The sequence below is a fragment of the Dendropsophus ebraccatus genome, chromosome 3 (assembly GCF_027789765.1).
Source record: "Dendropsophus ebraccatus isolate aDenEbr1 chromosome 3, aDenEbr1.pat, whole genome shotgun sequence".
In the NCBI taxonomy this organism is placed as follows: Eukaryota; Metazoa; Chordata; class Amphibia; order Anura; family Hylidae; genus Dendropsophus; species Dendropsophus ebraccatus.
Genome location: NC_091456.1, coordinates 102,481,768 through 102,501,764, shown reverse-complemented (window position 1 = coordinate 102,501,764; position 19,997 = coordinate 102,481,768). Strand labels below are relative to the sequence as shown.

The 19,997-nt window shown below is 42.2% G+C and overlaps 1 protein-coding gene across 1 annotated transcript in view; it reads left to right on the top strand.

Moving 5' to 3' along the window:
* PLPPR3 (phospholipid phosphatase related 3) overlaps positions 1–15,590 on the top strand; it is a 54,196-nt gene extending 38,606 nt beyond the window's left edge. Inside the window, exons 4-10 of the mRNA XM_069964461.1 lie at positions 1,210–1,395; positions 1,480–1,609; positions 5,393–5,588; positions 7,582–7,639; positions 7,762–7,935; positions 12,733–12,912; positions 14,328–15,590. Coding sequence (XP_069820562.1) covers positions 1,210–1,395; positions 1,480–1,609; positions 5,393–5,588; positions 7,582–7,639; positions 7,762–7,935; positions 12,733–12,912; positions 14,328–15,437 — 2,034 coding nt within the window. The 3' untranslated portion in view covers positions 15,438–15,590. The remainder of the gene's footprint in view (positions 1–1,209; positions 1,396–1,479; positions 1,610–5,392; positions 5,589–7,581; positions 7,640–7,761; positions 7,936–12,732; positions 12,913–14,327) is intronic.
* Positions 15,591–19,997: the final 4,407 nt, after the last annotated feature.

Genomic DNA, 19,997 nt, shown 5'->3' with positions numbered 1-19,997 from the left:
CACTGTTGGATAGAAAATATGGAATACACACATCAGTGTACCTGACCAGATTCTAATGTGTGCACAAGCCATTTGACACACAGGTCGAATAATAATTGCTGCATAGAGATGGCTAGTACTGTATGGAATAATCATGGATAGCAAAATTAAATGGCCCTATTACTGTGTCTTTAAATGTGGCCAATTTGTTGCTACAGTTTTTGCAACTTAGTTTTATGCATCTGAATGGAGTAATTGCTTCCGTATATGTGGGGGGGGGGGGGGGGTTCATAAGCAAATTGCACTGAAATATCTGCCCCAAATGGGCCACATTTCAATATAGGCTATGTTCACACAATGTCAGAAATAGAGAAAAGGCAGCCAATTTTGCTATTTAAAAAAACAGCCGTTTTTGCCACAATTTAACTGACTGCAATGGCAATGGGTCAAGTCAATGGGAAGACGGACGTCCAATGCACACAATGTATTGAATAACGGATGTTTTTACTGCAGACGTCAAAATAATGAACATGATCATTATTTTCGGACGTCTTTTGCAAACAGCGGACGTTTTTTATTACTTGTTCACACACAGTTTTTCTTTTGTCACTATTCTTTCTCAGTTTTTACTATTAAATTCAATGGACTTTTCAATTAAGCCGCACCCAAAGTCCAATTAGTAAACTAGAATAATATACAAACACCAGTCATTGCACTAAGGGGAGGCCAAGCTGCTAAATGACGTCTGTTATTTTAGCCTCAAAATGATGGACGTTATAATAAACGGAACTGAAAAAACGTTGTGTGAACATAGCCATACTATTTACTCTTAGCACTGTGTGTAATAGGAATCGTTTTCTCCTACCAGCATAGCAGTCTCCTATGTCAGACTGTGATCAATGTAAAAGCGTTATTCACATCTGCAGTAAAATAACCGCATCTTGACAGTATTTCACAATTAGCAATCTAAGTAAATGAACTGGATCTTTGCCATATTGTACCCTGAGCTCATCCATAAAATGTGGTCAGACAGGATTTAGAACTAGATGTTTAAAAGAAAATGCACCATGTTAATAAAATGCAACTTTTTCTCCTATATCTCATGCCTGGCCTGATGTCCTCATGTTAAATACAGATGCGCTCCACATATATGAAGAATATAAAACATTATGTAATCCAATACAATAAAACCCAACTACTCTTATTTTACACCTTTTCCCTTTCCTTTAGCTTCCAATTGTTGCCTCCTCCATCGTTTCTTTGTATTTTCTGGAGCTAACAGACATATTCCGGCCAGCTCAAGGGGGATTCCAGTGTCATGACCGGGCACTTTCCATGCCTTATGTTGAAACCAATGAAGAACTTATTCCTCTTCTCATGTTGCTAAGCCTTGCGTTTGCTGCTCCTGCAGCCTCTGTGAGTAAATAGATTTGGTAAATAATTGCAAATGTTTTAACAAATTATATTAGTGGTGACATGTGTTTGTATGCTCTACACCAGATTATGGTTGGAGAAGGAGTTCTATATTGTATACAATCCAAACTGAAGGGTCATGGAAGCTCTGAAGGAAGCATTAATGCAGGCGGTTGCAATTTCAACTCCTTCTTACGAAGAACAGTGCGCTTTGTGGGTAAGCAGAGCTCAGTGACGCATATACAAATATGCACGCACACAAAAACACACATATAAACGTGTGTGTGTGTGTGTGTATAAAATGAATGTACTCACCTGGAAGAAGAGACAAGTCATTCTCTAATTACACAATAAACTGGTGCATTTTATGCATCAATAGAAATTTTACTGAGACAGATTCAGGATTTAATCCTGGGACAAGATGGAAAAATAGCAGTGTACAAATTCCCTCTTCTCCATTACAGCTGAGACTAATCCTGGGTTTACATGGAGCGATTATCGGGCGAATTTTCGCGATAATGATCGGATTTGAGCGATAATTGTTGTGTGTAAACAAAGCGAACGTTCAAGCGACGAGCGACAAATCGTTCATTTTGATCTTTTAACAGGTTCATAAATCGTCGTTTATTGGATCCATTTACACAGAAAGATTATCTGACAGATTATCTGCCAAAGATTTGAAGCCAAAGCCAGGAATGAATTTGAAAAGAGGAAAAATCTCAGGCTTTCATTTATGACCTGATCTCTGTTTATAGTCTGTCTCTTGCTTTGGCTTCAAATCTTTGGCAGATAATCTGTCAGATAATCTTTCTGTGTAAATGGAACCTGACTGCCCTTTTACACAGACCGATTATTGGTAGTAAATAGTCCTAGGAATGCACATTTGCCCAATAATCAACCTGTGTAAAAGGGCCAGCAGTCAGCGGATGAGAAAACAATCTTGTTCATTGGCTGATTGAATCTTTTTTGCTGTCATATGAGATATCATTATTGACCACACATCTCCCTGTCTAAACAGGGGATGTTCAGCCAAAAGTGATGCATTTAAATGGCTGTACAAATGATCCTGCAATTGTTCATGCTGCTCATCTGCATGATTAACGGAGCCTTGTAAAGGCCCTGTAAATGAACCCCCCCAATTTTCCCCCCAATTTCCCTGCGTAAATGATATTTTGAGGGTTCCGTCATACATGGTATGGTAGATCAAAAGGTGCCTTTACAAAGTACACCTCTTCCAGAAAAAAAGAAGCCCTTACATGGCCCAGTAGCTGTAAAAATAAAAGAGTTATAGCTCTTAGAAGACGAGGAGGAAAAAACGAAAACGCTAAAATAAAAATTATCCCAGTCCTTAAGGCTATTTTGGGCTCTATCCTTAAGGGGTTAAAGGAATCCTGAAATATTGTAGCATTCTAGGCTTAAAAGTAAGATAACACTTCCTTTTCTGTACAGAACATTTACCACCAGTACCCTCTCCTCAACACAGATAAGAATATAGTGACAGGTGACACCAGTATGTAGACACCAGAGGTGCGCACAATAGCTCTTGCTATTGACCTCTATAAAAGGTCACTGAGCCTGCCCAGAAGCCTTTCCCACTGAAAGGTCCTGTCTGTTATGCCTATGATCCATAGGGCTTGCTGTAAAGCATATCTTCAAATGTTGTTAAAATAACTTAGACAATATGGCAGCCCCCATAATACAAAAAAATAAATGAACAAACTTACAATCAGAAAATAAAAACTAAAAAAGAACATTTTTCAGTCGCTGGTTCTGATTAGTCAAAAAAATCTAGGTAATACACTCCTGTAGACCATGACTAGAAGTTTTGACATCACCACAAAAAGGGGAAGCCTCCGGATCCCTGCAGAAAGTGCTTATATCCTGCTCCTGTTTATCAGGAAGAGGCTGCTGGTATGCACTACACATACTGTGCATGGACTTGCTGGGGAGGAGGAACTAAATACCAAGACTGTACAAAATAATAGACAAAATAATGAAAGATTCTGCTGCCCCCCAGAGTGCTGCAACCCATTGGAATAGCTGGAATAGTAAAGCTGGGTTATGTTGCTAGAACTACATGCTCTTAGCTGGCCATGTGAACAGTGACATGTAGCGATACAGGCATAGAACTGCAGCCCACTGGCCACAAAGTGGTGACATACAGTGATGTCACAAGCCACATCATGGAACATATTTAGCACCTTGGGATGCTGTTACTTCCTTATTAGCTGACCAAATATGCCTTCTGTATACAGCAGCAATGGCCATATACAGGACAAGGACAGAGACTGTGTACATCCAGAAAATAATCTAAAGGCCCCATTACACAGGACCATTATTGGTCAAATGACTTTCATAAAAATGCTTGGTTGTAATAATTGGTCTGTGTAGAACAGGGGTGGGGAACCTTTTCCATGTCGAGGGCCAGTCGGGCATTAATAAAATACTGTGCGCGGCAGTTAGTAGTGTGGGTTTGCAGCACCCGGGGCAAGGCAAAGTATTGTTCCCCTAGTGCCCCTGCTATTGTAGTTAACCCTCTGTGATGTCACTTGTACCTGATGTGAATCCTTAGTGATGCCCCTGGTAGCTGTAGTTAACCCCTTACTGACAGTAGTGGATTAGAATAAGTCCATTCAGGCAGTAGCCCGGGGCCCTGAGCTCCTGGGGGGCCCATGGTCACCCAAAAAGACTTATACTTTCAGTGGTGTACTGTCTCCTGGCTACAGTTCTGCTATGATTTGCAAAAAATTGCTGCTTTTTTACCACAAATCAGGGAATCATTACATTATTTATCCTGTACTATGATCACCACGCTAGTGCTGCCATAGTTACAGTGGGGTGGGGGGCCCCAGGCTTGGTGAACAGCCCGGGGCCTATGGTAAAGTTAATCCGCCCCGGCTTACTGATGTCCCTGGTAGCCTAGTTAACTTCCAAGTCATGCCCCTTGTAGTCTAGTTAATCCCCAGTGATGCCTCTGGTAGGCCTAGTTAACCCCCAGTCATGTCCCTGGTAGCCTAGTTAACCCCCCCCTAGTCATGTCCCAGGTAGCCTAGTTAACCCCCCAGTAATGTCCCTGGTAGCCTAGTTAACCCCCCCCCCCAGTCATGTTCCTTATAGCCTATTTAACCCCCCCCCCTAGTCATTTCCCTGGTAGCCTAGTTACCCCCACATTCATGTCCCTGGTAGCTTAGTTAACCCCCACAGTCATGTTCCTGGTAGCCTAGTTAACCCCCCCAGTCATGTCCCTGGTAGCCTAGTTAACCCCCCCAGTCATGTCCCTGGTAGCCTAGTTAACCCCCCCCCCCCAGTCATGTCCCTGGTAACCTAGTTAACCCCCAGTGCCTGTCCCAAATAAAAAAATAAACATCCCACTCACCTTTTCTCAGCTCTCAAGCTGCCCAGGTCTTCTTCTCTCCCCTCTAGTCTGTGCCAGTGCCGGTGTAGGAGAAGGAAAGAGGTAGGGAAGGGACCGGCACTCACAGCATCCTCCTGTGTCTGGCAGCTGTCACAGAGACAGGAGGATGCTGTGTATGCCGGCTCCTGCCCCACTGGAGCAGCGCATATCACAGGGGAGCCGCAGGGCGCATTAGGGGGTCTCAGGGGCCAGATGCGGCCCACAGGCTGGAGGTTCCCCACCCCTGGTGTAAAAGCTTAAACAATCAGCTGATCACATCTTTTGTGCAACCAATAAAATTGCCTGCCTTGTTTAAGCACCAAGATCAATGCTTGTTATTGGGGCCTGCTCAGCCCATCTAAAAGAACCTTTAGGGACAGACATGGTATAAAGGGCTATATGAAGAAAAACAATATACCTGTCCATTGTGTAATGAACCAAATATAGATAGAAGATAAATTGTACTATTATGAAGTCATTGTTGTTTAACTTGTCTCTTCTGTCCAGTTAGAAATGGGAACTTAATAAAACAGATATAAAGTAAAAGGAAATAACTAACCAATGTGTGCTACCATAGGATGATCAGAGGTTTGTGCTCCTACATAGGTGTCCATGTTTTTGGTCTCTGTGCCACTGCACTGGTCACTGATGTCATTCAGCTTGCAACGGGATACCATGCTCCTTTCTTCCTCACTGTGTGTAAACCTAACTATACCCGTCTCGGTACTTCTTGTGCTACAAATCCTTATATCACCCAAGACATCTGCACAGGCAACGACCAGCAGGCCATTTTATCTGCCAGGTAAGTTATATGCAATTGTACAAGCAGATGTTTATAAGTTCATACAAAATTATTGTTATTCTTTTTATCCAAAATTATATATTACATATTTTTCACCATCCACCAAGTGTTTAGCAGGTAGAAATCTGTCAACAGTAACCAAGCAACCATGCCTGCATCCTAGCAACAGAGAATCAAAGTTCACACTGTCAGACAAAACTAGGACATATTTTGTTTTAATATGATGGTCCAATTATACAATCTTTTTATTCATCAGTAATTTTCCAAACTCTGACCTGAGAGATTAAGCTTATATAACACAATATTTTGTTCTTTTATTACATAATACCAGTATCCTATATTTTACATGTTCACAAGTAACAAATTATTAGTCCAAAATTTGAGTAACAGCATCCCACAGACATAGCTATGTGTGCCATGTTTTCTTTTTTCCATATACCTCCGCTTGTGGGATGCTGTTACTGATGAAATGTTGTCCCATTAGGACACTGGGATGGGTAACTATTGCATCCTTATTTTTCTAATATTATTTTTGCTTACCTCATGGTCGCTATAGTGGAGTGCTATTGTATTGCAACTATTTGAAAGTACCAAATTATGACACTAAATATGGATAATGCTAGGGTGTGATAAAGTAAGGACATTGAATATAGTTTTAATAATCCTATTATATGTCATAGAGAGAGTGGAAACTTCATTCTAACATAACGTCCATTCTGCATTGACTGGCATGCTGCTCAGCAGATTTATTGCAGGCACCAAACTCCCAGCAGGATATCAGTTGAGGCAGAATGGACATGCTAAGAGCCAGGACATAGAGCCAGGCCTATGTCCCATAGACCGTGTGTTATCCTCTGGACTTGGTACAGCCTTTTTACCCGGTTGTAGATACTTGCAAGACAAAAGACATCTGAAACACCAAAGCTTCCAATAAAACTTACTTTGAAACAGATGTACTTAGAATGTTGACAATAAAAGCTTACCAAAATGGGTTATCCTTCTTTTGTTAACCTATGTGCTGTACCCCCCATACTTCCTTGATAGACTGATAATAGAGATATGGAGTTGTTAGAAGAAGGACAGCTATTAAACTACTGTATAACACAGAGTGCATGCTAAGTACACATGTAGTTATCTACATTGACGACACTGTCTACTGAATTATTATTGGGCCACTGCTGAAAGGGCATATATTGCAGAATATCTACTACAACTAGATGATTCTTCATTCTGAAAAATATTCTGTCATAGAAATCATTTAGGTGGATCTCTACACAATTATTATCTTACAAATATCTAGTCTTTTCCTTTTATAAAAAAAGAACAACCCTCCTTCTTTTTCACAATACCTCAGCAAAACTGCACTCAACTCTAAAGTGAAAAGACATAGGAGGATATTCATCATTCTTGTCACCTGGCGCCCAGGCGTAATTTGCATTATATGGTTGTAAGACGGGCAAAAAAAGATGTTATTGAAACGTAGCCTAAATGTGTCTGATTTTTGTCTCAGATGATAAATCTGGGCTTATCTTTTTCTATGTGTAAATAAAATAAATTTTTCCACACTCAATTTTTTTTTTCTTTAGCCTTGAGTGTACATTTTTACTTCTGAATATTATAACATTTTCAGGCTATGTTCCCACAATGTAAAAATAAAAGCAAATAATGACCATGATTGCAAAATAACGTCCATTATTAATGATCGTGATCATTATGCTTGTTTTTTTGCACCAACAGCTGTTTGCCCTTATTTTTACATAGGGAACATAGCCTTAGTATGCCACATTTGCAGCATTGGCCTAAATGTGTAAAGGGAATTAGATAAGTTTTCTGTCCCCAAGTCTAAATGGGGTGTCTCTGAAAGAGCATCTTTGCCTAACATAATGCATTACGTAATATTGACAGTAATTTTTGAAACATTAGAATCCAAGTGTGTGTGTGTATGTGTGTGTTGCATATGAATATGCTAAAATAAAAATATTTATGTTTTTAGGAAGACATTTCCTTCCCAGCATGCCACACTGTCAGCATTTGCAGCTGTCTATGTGTCTGTAAGTATTCGTCTATTTATTTTCATAGAATCTGTGTAACACAGGTTTGCACAGGTCCAGCCCTGGTTATTTCCTCTTATGTAATGAGATAAATGACATACTCCTTCACATTATTCTTCCAGATGTACTTTAACTCCATTATAACAGACAGTACAAAACTTCTGAAGCCGCTGCTGGTTTTCTCCTTTTCCATTGCTGCCGGAATATGTGGCTTAACGCAAATCACCCAATATCGCAGTCATCCAGTAGATGTTTATGCCGGGTTTCTTATTGGAGCAGGAATAGCTGCCTATTTGGTGAGTGCTATTACATACCTATTATTTTTTTATTTCATTGTTTAGATATCTAATACAGTGGTACCTTGGTTTAAGAGTAACTTGGATTGTAACTTGGTTTAAGAGCATTGCTTTGCTTTAAGAGCTCCCAGTACTGGTTAGGAGGGGTATGGTCTGCATAGCAGGTCTACAGCACTGTTCTCTTTCCAAGGCAGTCTCCCTTACCTTCCAAATCATAGCAAATCCACTTCAGGCTGGAGCTTACATCAGGGGACAGGACTGTGGAGGTAATCTCTTCATAGCTGTAACCCCTCTCTCCCTGGACAGAGAGCGCTGCATGTATGTGCCCCCATATGCCCTGCTCATTCCTTCATACTTCCTGCAGTCTCTGTCAGCCCTTGTGTTTCCCATCCTCTCTATTCCTGGTATAATGTGCCTGCACTTACACTCAGCTATACACACTGCTGCTATAATGTGCCTGCACTCACACTCAGCTTTACACACTGCTGCTATAATGCACCTGCACTTACACTCAGCTATACACAGTGGCGGATTATAATGTGGGCGGTTTGGGCGGCCGCCCGGGGCCCAAGGCTCCGGGGGGGCCCGCGCCGCCCACATTAAGATCTTACATAGCAGCGCCAGCAGCACATCACTTTCGGGGCCCAATGGGCCCCCGAGTGATGTTCTGCTTTGGCACGCTGTTGTCGGAGTCCGCCGCGGCACCGCCCCCTCTCTCCTTGCCATCTTTGCGGTGCCCGTACTTCTCTCTTGGCGGCGTGATGACGTCACATCCTGTGAGCACTGTGAGCTTCCGGCCTGCTCTCTCTGCCGGAAGCTCACCCTGGCTCCCTGCCGCCCGACTATACCCCCTGCCACCCGGCTGTACCCCTTGCCCCTTAGCTGCTCTCCATGCCGCCCTGCTGCTACCCCCATCATGTTCACCCCCTGCTGCTTCCCTGCCTTCCCAGCTTCCCCCCCCCCCCTCCCTGGCCTCTGTTGCCCCAGCTTCTCCCCCTGTCGCCCCAGCTGCCTCCCTTCCCCAGTCACCCCCAGCTCCCCGCCTGCAGTTGAGTTGGGGTCGGAGAAGTCTTCATGATGCTGCGCCAAATAGAGAAGAAAGGAAAAAGTGAGCGACGGCAATCGGAGAAGACGTCACCTGTGAGTCATTAGTAACTGCACTGTAATCACTTATAGGCTGGGTTCACACACAGTATATTTCAGTCAGTATTGTGGTCCTCATAGCAACCAAAACCAGGAGTGGATGGAAAACACAGAAAGGCTCTGTTCACACAATGTTGTAATTGAGTGGATGGCCGTCATTTAATGGCATATATTTGCTGTTATTTTAAAACAACGGCTGTTATATTGAAATAATGGCCGTTATTTACTGTTATATGACGGCCATCCACTCAATTACAACATTGTTTCAACAGATCCTTTCTGTGTTTTCCATCCACTCCTCGTTTTGGTTGCTATGAGGACCTGACATGAGGACCAAATACTGCCTGAAATATACATAGTGTGAACCCAGCCCTATACTGTGCAGAGCCTGTGTACCAGTGGGGTCTAAATGGGTCAGTGTTTTGTTTGCGGTAGTGTACTGACACAGCCCCGGGGTCACTACAGTACACTAGCGAAAACTTTTAAACTAGAACCCAACTACAACTGCAGGCACTACAACTCCCAGCATATTATGAGGGCTGCAGACTGTCAGTACATGCTGGGCGTTGTAGTGCATGTAGCTGTTGTAGTTTGGTCCTAGGTGCATTATACACTGGATTCTTTGTGGCATATAAGAATACATAGATCTGTGGGGGCTCAGTGTAGGGAAGTGACCCCAGAACATCACTAATAGGGGATAGAATAAAAACATCCCCCCTATCGCCTATTAGTGATGTTCTGGGGTCACTTCTATATACTGATCCCCCTCAGACCTCTGTATACTTATATACCCCACACAGCCTGCTGGGGTGGCTGGGGGGGGGGGGGCCCAGGTTGGGTGGACAGCCCGGGGCCCAGGGTACATTTAATTCGCCACTGGCTATACACACTGCCGCTATTATGTGCCTGCACTTACACTCAGCCATTCACACTGCTGTATAGAGAAGTTTCTGTCACTGTCTTCCTGCACAGCTCTGTGATTCTCACTTCCTGATTGGTCCATGCTGAACACACCCCCTTCCCTATTGCTGCCATGTGACCACACAGACCTCTCACAGCAGCCCTGCTTCTTTAGCCTGTTGTACTACACTACTGCATTATGAGGATCTGCAGCTCCATCCTGTATCTACAAACCGCTGCTGTTTTTTTCATCTGAGGAATACTATACTATAAAAACATGCACACACATAATAACATGCTGTTAACCAGTGAAAAATATAGCCCAATATACTGTATATTGCAGTGTGTGTATATTTTATGAACTCAAATTGTTGGCCATAGTCTATAGCTCTGTACCATTACTTGTATTGCTGAAAACAGTTTCACATTACACAGAAGCCAAGAAATCTGTCCAAAAGTGGAAAGAACTTTTCTCCACATTTATAACACATTTTATACACCATAGAGACGCTTTACCACAAGGTCCTAAAAAGGGGTATGGCCTTAATAAAAGTGCATGGCCTATGGTGCAACATTGTGCACCAAAATGTGCAATATTTAATGCAGCCGCCCCCTTAACCCCCTCTGCTGCCGCTCAGCTCCAGTGCTGTCTGTGCATACATTACCTCTCTCCTTGCCGCACGGGGTCCCAGCGTCCTGGTCTCCCGCCCAGCCAATCAGTGGCTGCGACTGGGCAACACACTGATTGGCTTGGCGGGAGACCAGGACGCCGGGACCCCGTGCGGCAAGGAGAGAGGTAATGTATACAGAGAGTGGGAGCCGAGCGGCAGCAGAGGGGTTTAAGGGGATGGCTGCTGCGAGTATGTATTGACACCCTTAAGCAAACATTGGTGTGAACGTAGGGGTGTTTATAAAGACTTTAGCCATATCCCCAGCCCGGCAGGTATGGGAGGAGGCCAGGCCCCCTACCTGTGCTGCCTTCTCATAGCCCATAAAAATTTTGGGTTACGCAAAAATCCAAATAGTCTTTATATGCATAAGATTTCAGTCTGCGCAGTGTTGATAAATCTGGCTCATTTGAAGATTGTCTACTCTAATGCTGGGTTTACACAGAACGATTATCGTGCGAATTTGCACGATAACGATCGAATTCGAACGGAAATCGTACGTGTAAATGCAGCGAACGATCAAACGACGAGCGAGAAAATCGTTCATTTTGATCTTTTAACTTGTTCTTAAATTGCCGTTCTTCGTTCGCAAAAAATTGGCCAATCGTTCCGTGTAAACAGTCGTTCACTGATTTAACCTATGTGCGAGATAGGCTTAAGCGATCGCAAAACAAATTTACTGTACGATATATCGTTCCATCTAAACTCTGATCGTTATAAAAGAAAAATCGTTACTTAGAAATCGTTCATCGTTCGATTGGCCGATTTATCGCTCCGTGTAAACCCAGCATAAGGGTCCATTTACACAGAAAGATTATCTGACAGATTATCTGCAAAAGATTTGAAGCCAAAGCCAGGAACAGACTATAAACAGAGAAAAGGTCATAGAGGAAAGCCTGAGATTTCTCCTCTTTCAAATCTATTCCTGGTTTTGGCTTCAAATCTTTGTCAGATAATCTGTCAGATAATCTTTCTGTGTAAATGGACCCAGATTTATCTGACTTTAAAGGACAACTCCGGCGGGACCCCCCCCCCCCAAAAAAAAACACAGACACACACAGACACCATACTCACCATCCCTCCGGTGACGATCGCCACTCCATTCGCCCGCTGTCCGCCTCACCGTCACCTGCCTCCGCCGTCCAGCGATGTCTCTTGCTTCCGGGTCCATGAGAGAGAAAAGGCTGCCAGTGCGCTTGCGCATCGGCAGCCTTTTCATTGGCTGGAGCGCATCACATGGCTTCCAGCAAGCTCAGCCAATCAGGGCTGAGCAAGCTGGAAGCCATGTGATGCGCTCCAGCCAATGAAAAGGCTGCTGGTGCGCATGTGCACCAGCAGCCTTTTCTCTCCCATTCACTCTCAATGAAGACGCCGAGGAGGAAGAAGACCCGGACCGCCCCCCAGCTCTGACGTCACTCGACACCAGAGAAGAGGACCGTGACGACCGTAATAGGTAATGTATATATTCTTTAACTTCCGGGGTGGGGGGTCGGGGGTCGGAAAGTGGGGGAAGGGGGCCAGACCGGGTATTTAACCACATTACAAAGTTATATAACTTTGTAATGTGTGTTAAATAAGCCAAAAAAAAATTTCGCCGGAGTTGTCCTTTAATGGTTTCATAACCACTTAAACAACTTCCTCAGACCCACACATTCAGGGACTCCTTACCTGCTGGTTTTCCGTTAATGGTTGTACTGGTAAAATGATCTGTAACTAATACTTTCAAAAAGATATTCCAATATATACTTTACCCGCAGCATGGCCATATTCCATACATAGTCTACTTTTAACTACTTTTCCTACTTTTCATCTGCTTTATTCTAGTATATATTTTAGTCAAGGGACTGAGACTAAACATAGTCACAAGTAGACTATGTTTGATCTATAGAATCCTATGACTATGCCAGCGTTATCTTTTGGAATATGTTGTAATAATTAGCTGTGGCAGAGACAGAAAACATAATGTGAATGGGGTCAAAGGGTCAAATTTACATGTTTAGCAGCTACAAACGGAGTACTATGGATATAAGATTAGTAATTTTTGTTTGACATAATATAGATATGAACAGTATAATGTATCTTGCAGGCTTATCATGCTGTAGGTAATTTCCGGGCATCCTCGGATGACACATCTCCAAAAGCAGCCAGTAAGGATCCTCTCCGTGCTTTAACTCAGCGAGGGCATGAGTCTGTGTACCACCAAAATAAATCTTCAAGCACTGATGAACTCAATCCTCATCCTCGAAGTCAAGCTTCTCAGCGCCAGGTTAGTGACATACACTTCACTGGGGGCTCTGAAATCACATTTACACTTTTTTTCAAATTGTCAAAAAGATCACTCCGTAATTTCAGTTTCGTTCAAGCAGGACATTTATTACAGTTCCACCAGATGCCATAAATGTTTCTTAGATAAATGTCTGGGACTTCCATGTATCTGAAGGACAAGGGTCTTTGGATCCCCATTTTACCTAATGTGACAGCCGTCTCTGAACATCTTCAGTCGTAGTCGTCTTACTGATCAATCTTGTTCTGTTCTTTCAAAAATTGTCATAAACTTCAATGTTGCACTTATGCAGCCACCACAAAATAATGTCTTTGGCAGGATATGGCCAACAAATATGGTGCTACAAGAATTAGAGTCCTTCATATTTCGTACAGATAGTTATCTGTAGAATTTTACCAGATGATTTTGGCATAATCTGTGGACATTCCATAAATGCCTTAGAATTGAAAACCCCATTAAAGAGAATTTAGCAGCAGGTTAGATGGATCTAATCTGCTGATAGATTCTAATAGGGCAAGGAATGGAAAGTGTGGTTATACCTTTATGTAATAGAACTAATAGTAGATCTTTTTTTTACTTAAAGAAGAAGTCAGGCGAAAGTTTTTATTAAAGTATTGTACAGCCCCCCAAAAATTATATAACCAATATACACTTCTTACGGGAAAAGCTTATAAAGTGTTTTTTTTCCCCTGCACTTCCTACTGCATCAAGGCTTCACTTCCTGGATAAAATGGTGATGTCACAACCCGACTCCCAGAGCTGTGCGGGCTGTGGCTGCTGGAGAGGATGATGGCAGGGGGACACTGAGGGACACTGAGCACCCCCCTGCCATCATCCTCTCCAGCAGCCACAGCCCGCACAGCTCTGGGAGTCGGGTCATGACATCACCATTTTATCCAGGAAGTGAAGCCTTTATGCAGTAGTAAGTGCAGGGCAAAAAAGCACTTTATAAGCAATTTCTATAATAAGTGTATATTGTGGATTTGTTTAACTTTTGGGGGGGGTAATACAATACTGTAATACAATTTTTTGACGAACTTCTCCTTTAATGTGTAAATTAGGCTGTTTCATGCACTGGAGTGGTCCTGTAGACCTCACTGCACTGATCCAACCTCTCACCAGTTCCTACAGCATGCCTCATTATAAATATTCATAATAGCGCTCTAAGGATTATAATTGCCATTATGAATATTTATAAGGGGGTGTGCTACAAGAGCAGGGGGATGGGCAGATTGGTGCAATGGGGGCTACAGGATCACTTCCAATCTGTCTAACCTGCTGCTGGATACACTTTCAGCTGCATACACACTCAAGGTTGCTGTAGTAAAAATGATTTGATTTTGATGTATATTTAGTCCATATGTTAAACTTCTCTCATTTTCTTGTACTCTTGCAAGGTTCAGCGTGAGAAAAATTCTCTGGGGAGCCTTAAGCGCGCCAGTGTCGATGTAGATTTATTAGCCCCGAGGAGTCCAATGGGAAAAGAAAATATGGTAACTTTTAGTAACACTTTACCACGTGTTAGCACCCCATCTATGGAGGACACTTCTCGCCGCCACATGACTATACATGTGCCTGCTGAAGGATCACGTCCACCGCGAGGCCCTGGAGCTGAATGGAAACCAAAGCCCGTAGAAGGCCGTAGTCTTACACTTGGGGAGGAAGTGGCATTAGCACAGGCTCATCGGCGGGCAGCATCTGAAACTTCTGGTATTGTTCTTGATGATCCAGATTCTGACAGAGCTCCACCATCACTTTATCCCACAGTACAAGCTCGGACAGCAGGGCCACGTGTTCTTATCCAACCAAGACCTGCAGCTCCACCTCTTCTTCATATACCTGAAGAAAACCAAACTGGTTCACCCAAGGGAAGTTCTGCCATTAGAGCTAAGTGGATGATGATGGCAGAGAAAGGAGGAGCACCTCGAGCTTCTACAAATGCCCCAAGGCTTATGCAGGTGATTGCAATGTCCAAGCAACAACAACAGCCGGGAGCATCACTGGTGTCTAGCACACCTAAACATTCTGAAACCTCTTCATCTTCCACAACAAGTAGCTCTGATTCATCACAGTACCGCTCTCCCTCAGAGAGGGATAGCTCAAGTATTGTTACAATTGATGCCCATGCACCACACCACCCAGTAGTTCATCTCTCTTCAGGCAATGGCCCATGGGAGTGGAAAGCTGCCCAGAAGACTGGTGAGACCCAAGAAACAGGAACCTATGATATGAGTAAGGACTATCGTGGCTACAGGACACCAAAGGGTGCAGGTGTTTCCCCGGGTTCCTCAATTAGTGACCTAGAACCCGATTCAGAACCAAGATGTGGACCAACGGTTAATGTAGCCGGAGGTGTGCCAACCCCCCTAGTAGCTGAGACTATTGGCATTGCTTCAAGCCGAGAAGCTAGTCTAAGGAGAAAACCTCAAGTAGCAGAAAGGGAAGGAAGTGAAGAAGCAGAAGAGCCTTTTTATAAGAAGCTTCAGAATCAGAGATTCAAGGAGTAATAAAAAAGGATGTTGATGAACAAAGTTGTAAATATATTGGCATGTCTGGCACAAAAGAGACAACAAAGAAAACTGCAGCATATCACTGCCCAATAAGCATGAAAAACAGTACTGAAGTCGTGAAAAATCACAGGAAATGGTTCTTTTTATATTGGAAGTGACCTTGTATTTAATCTTCTAGCAGTGACATGTTCAGTTTCTGTTCTGATTTGTAAAGAACATTTAAATCATTGGATTCAACATGGATTTTTTTTTTAACATAATACTAAAATGAACATATAAAATATTCCTAAAGCAATCACAGAAATACTCTCCTTGTTTTCATACTTTGATAACACGGACTTGACTAGTATCTTGGAAAACACTTTTTTCTTTGCTAGAAACTGCTCAGGAAGTGGAAACGCAATGGAAAATTTCATGCACTTCTTGTGTTTCAAAATGTACTTTCATATGCGAGTGATGGGCATTTTATTCCAGGAAAGCAGTCAACAAAGGAAATATTTAGGGATAAAGTGTTCAAGATAGAGAAAGCAAAGACTGAGCAATAGTATTACAGGTTATCTGTAAAATGGGTGGCCAATGTGAGGAAACTGTGCTATACTAGATAAGACATCAAATTCCATTAATACAGCACCCGAATCCATGAATACTGGATTATCTGACTTTTGCCGTACAAGTTGCCGTTTATGGAAGTAAATGCTAACACAATACTAATATGTAAACTATCCATGAATGTCAGATCCATCAGAAAGGAAGATGGTAGGAAGATTACCTAGAAAGTATAAGAGGCATGTTCGTTTTGTACTCCTCCTAGGGAGATTGCTCAGTTTTGATCGATAGAAGGAAATGATCATGTCTATTCAGTTATATGACATGCTTTCACACAACATAAAAGGCATTGACAACACAAGGTTTCCTCCAGGCTGGAGGTATAAAATCTCATGTATTAAGGAGGTACATCTTCTATTGCCTGATATACTTTTACCAGCAAAGTTCATCTGGCTGTAGGAGTGGAGCAGCCACAGGGAAATTCATTCCCATGCACATGTGCCTGAAGTTGTTAGGAACCTATAAACAATCTATAACAAAACAATCTGTCATCTTCTAGCAATGCACAGAACACAACAATCGAGAATCATCATTGTGATTTCCAAGTTTCCTGCAGATCACAATGGCAATTCTGCATGCAGGAGTTTATATATTACTGGAAGTATGATTTATCTGGACAGATTCTACTAAATGTTTTGTTTATAAATAGTATAAAAAGCCATACATACAACTTCAATATAGCACAACTTTCTACTGGTGGATTCATTCAATTAAGTGGGGATTATAATTATCTCAACATATCTTTCCCCAAAATACTCAATTTCCCTAGCAAATCTTTAGTAAGGGTGTTATCAGGTGTTATTACAATTTACTAGCTCACTTATATCTTATATAACAAGCACTTTGCTTAGTTATATAAGCACTTTACTCATTAAGATGTTTCTAAAAGAAATTGTTAGCATCCAACTCCTATGACTCACAGCAGTGATCTGTAGCATGGTCGTATTGGGGTATGTTCCCACTACGAAATACTGGCGGAAATTGGCCCCCGCTTGTAATTTTCGCCTGTATTCCGAAGTGGGAACATACTCTTATAGATCCTCTTGATATCTATAGCTAGCCATCTTAGATTAGAATAAAGTTAGCTGAACTTGCCAATTTTGGCAATGTTCATGTTTGCTGGTTTCACACGTGGCAGTTAAAAAAACAAAAAAAATTACTACTGCAGTTTCTGTGCCACAACCAGAATTGGATCCAACAGGAAAGAGAAGTACAAGTTTATATTTTCTATCCCACTTTTGGCACAAAAGTAACTATTGCCGTTTAAAAAAAAACTGCCATGTGTTAAACCAGCACTAGTGTGTGTGTGGGGGGGGGGGGGCTGAGCACAGTAAGATATATTGGATTTTATCACGCCCAATCCATTTGTTCTTGGGGAGAAAACGTGCCACCTAAGACAACTCGCCAAACCAAGCAACATGTCTATGGGGGAATGAGTAGAGAGAACTCCCAGCTATCTAAAATATATGGACAGCTTAATAAGGCCCATATTTATTAAAACTCTGTCATTCCTTTTGCAATGCAAATTTAGATCAGTCTTCAAATGTGTCAGATTTATCAACGTGTCTAAGGCTGATAAATCTAGTTAATCTAATGTCTGGTTAAAAGCAGATCTGTCATCAGGAAAAGAGGGGTGTGTTTATCAGCACGGCAAAAGCCTAGATAAATCCAGTGCATGTCCTCTTTATCTAGTGGCTGTTAAATGGGGTAGGTGGATGCAAAAGGGTACAAAGCTGGTGAATAAAGTATGCTCGGAATCCTGATGGGAAGCCGTATAAAGGCATATGCTTATTTAACTTAAAGGGGTAGTGCACCAAAAAAAAAATTCTTTCAAATCAACTGCTGCCATGAAGTGCCAGAGATTTGTAATTTACTTCTATTAAAAAATCTCAAGCCTTCCAGTACTTATCAGCTGCTGTGTGTCCAGCAGGAAGTGGTGTTTTCTTTCCTGTCTGACACAGTGCTCTCTGTTGCCTCCTCTGTCCATGTCAGGAACTGTCCAGAGAAGGAGCAAATCCCCATAGAAAACCTCTCCTGCTCTCCAGACTGGAAATAATACCACTTCCTGCTGGGCATACAGCAGCTGATAAGTACTGGAAGGCTTGAGATTTTTTAATAGAAGTAAATTACAAATCTCTGGCACTTCATGGCAGCAGTTGATTTGAAAGAAAAAATTTTTGGGTGCACTACCCCTTTAAGTCTACACAATGTTGAGTTGGCGAGCTTCAAACCAAAATCATGTGCTAAAATATTGGCAAGGCCCCCTTTTCATGACGTCATAAAGGTAGTGCAAAGTCATGTCCACCAGTTAATGGTGCAAATTGTGCCAAATCTGAAGCATTTGCAATTGTAAATCTGTGGCTAAATGTATAATTAAAGGAACTTATGGTGTGTTTTCTCAGACAGATTTATCAGACTGATTTTATTAAACTAAAGCCAGGAATGGATTTGAAAAGAGGAGAAATCTCAATGCCCTACTACTCAAAGTGATTATCGTCCTTACCTGGACGATGAACGACCATTAGGCTGATAATCACTTTATGTATTAAAAGGTAACAATAAACCGGCATGCACCATGTCAACTGATCGTCGTCTTTTAACATGTTGAAAGACAAAAGACAATGATAGCAACGATCTGCTGCTGTTGCTCTGTTTAATAGGAGTGGCAGCAGTAGACTGTCGCTATCTGCTATGGGCTCCCCGCAGCTTCCCGCTCCTCCCCCCCCCCCCCCCCCCGCACTTACCCGCTCGCTGTTGGCATGTGTAATAATGTAATAATCTGTACGTGTAAACACACCCTAACTTTGGCAGTAATTTTATGTAATTGCAATCAAATTTGTTGTTGAGATCTCCTTGAATTCTAGTTGTACTATAAAAACTTTTATGGAAAACAAAAACACACTGTTTAAAGTTTAAAACAACAATATAATGGTAATGTCACTGTAACGGCAGAGTTAGTGTAGAATTATAGTCTCAGGTTGCACTTAGTGGACATCTCTCCTATACAGTATGTATATACACATATACATTTTCTTATTTTTTTGTTAATTGTTTGTGATGTATTTGTAGTCTTTGGCAAACTTAATATAGATAAATGACACCTGATAGAAATCTAAGCCAGAATTAAGCACTAGTTACATCCACAAAGACTTGACAGCCTGGCACTGAAATTGTTGGAGACTTAAAAAGAACAGGAACAGAAATTAAATGGGCACTGTCGTTATAACTTTCAAAACCTAAATAAACAGTAGATGTGATTATAAAGCAAGTTTGTAATTTATGCAGTAAAACAAAGCTATACTTACTTGTATCCAGTTCTAGTCTCCTCAAGGCAGCTTTTTAGTCTTGTGTTGGTTGAAAAATAGAGACTAAACGCAGGAAATCCCAGTCATCTGCAGAAGGCAGTCATCTGACTTATGGGGGCATTGAACCGTGACACTTTGTATTAGCCAGGACTGCCTGTATTTAGTCTCTTTTTTTAGATGGCACAAGACTAAAAAGCTGCCTTGAGGAGACTGGACCTGGATTTTAAATAAGTATAGCTTTGTTTTAAAAGGGAAGTCTCATGACAATAAAAAAGCAAGACAGGCAGGGGGGTGCAGGAATTTAATAAACAATATACACTTACTAGTCCTTGTGCCTCCCAGGTCCCACTAATGGCTGCTAGATGTAATTTTCGGCTGAAATCCGGGTACGTCATGTACCCAGTTCTTTCAAGTGCATTGTCATAGCCCGGCTGAGTGATTGCCCACTCAGCTGGGACATCGCCCCAGTCACTGACTGGCTGACCGAGCAGTTGCTCATCTGGGTATGTGACATAGCAGCTGGAAGAGCTGCAGGACGTCAGCGCTTGTCAGCTGGACCAGGAAGCGGCACTACGGGGCACAAAGATAAGTAAGTATAGTTTGTTTATTATGTTCCCGCACCCCACTGCCTTTCTTTTTTTTTTTT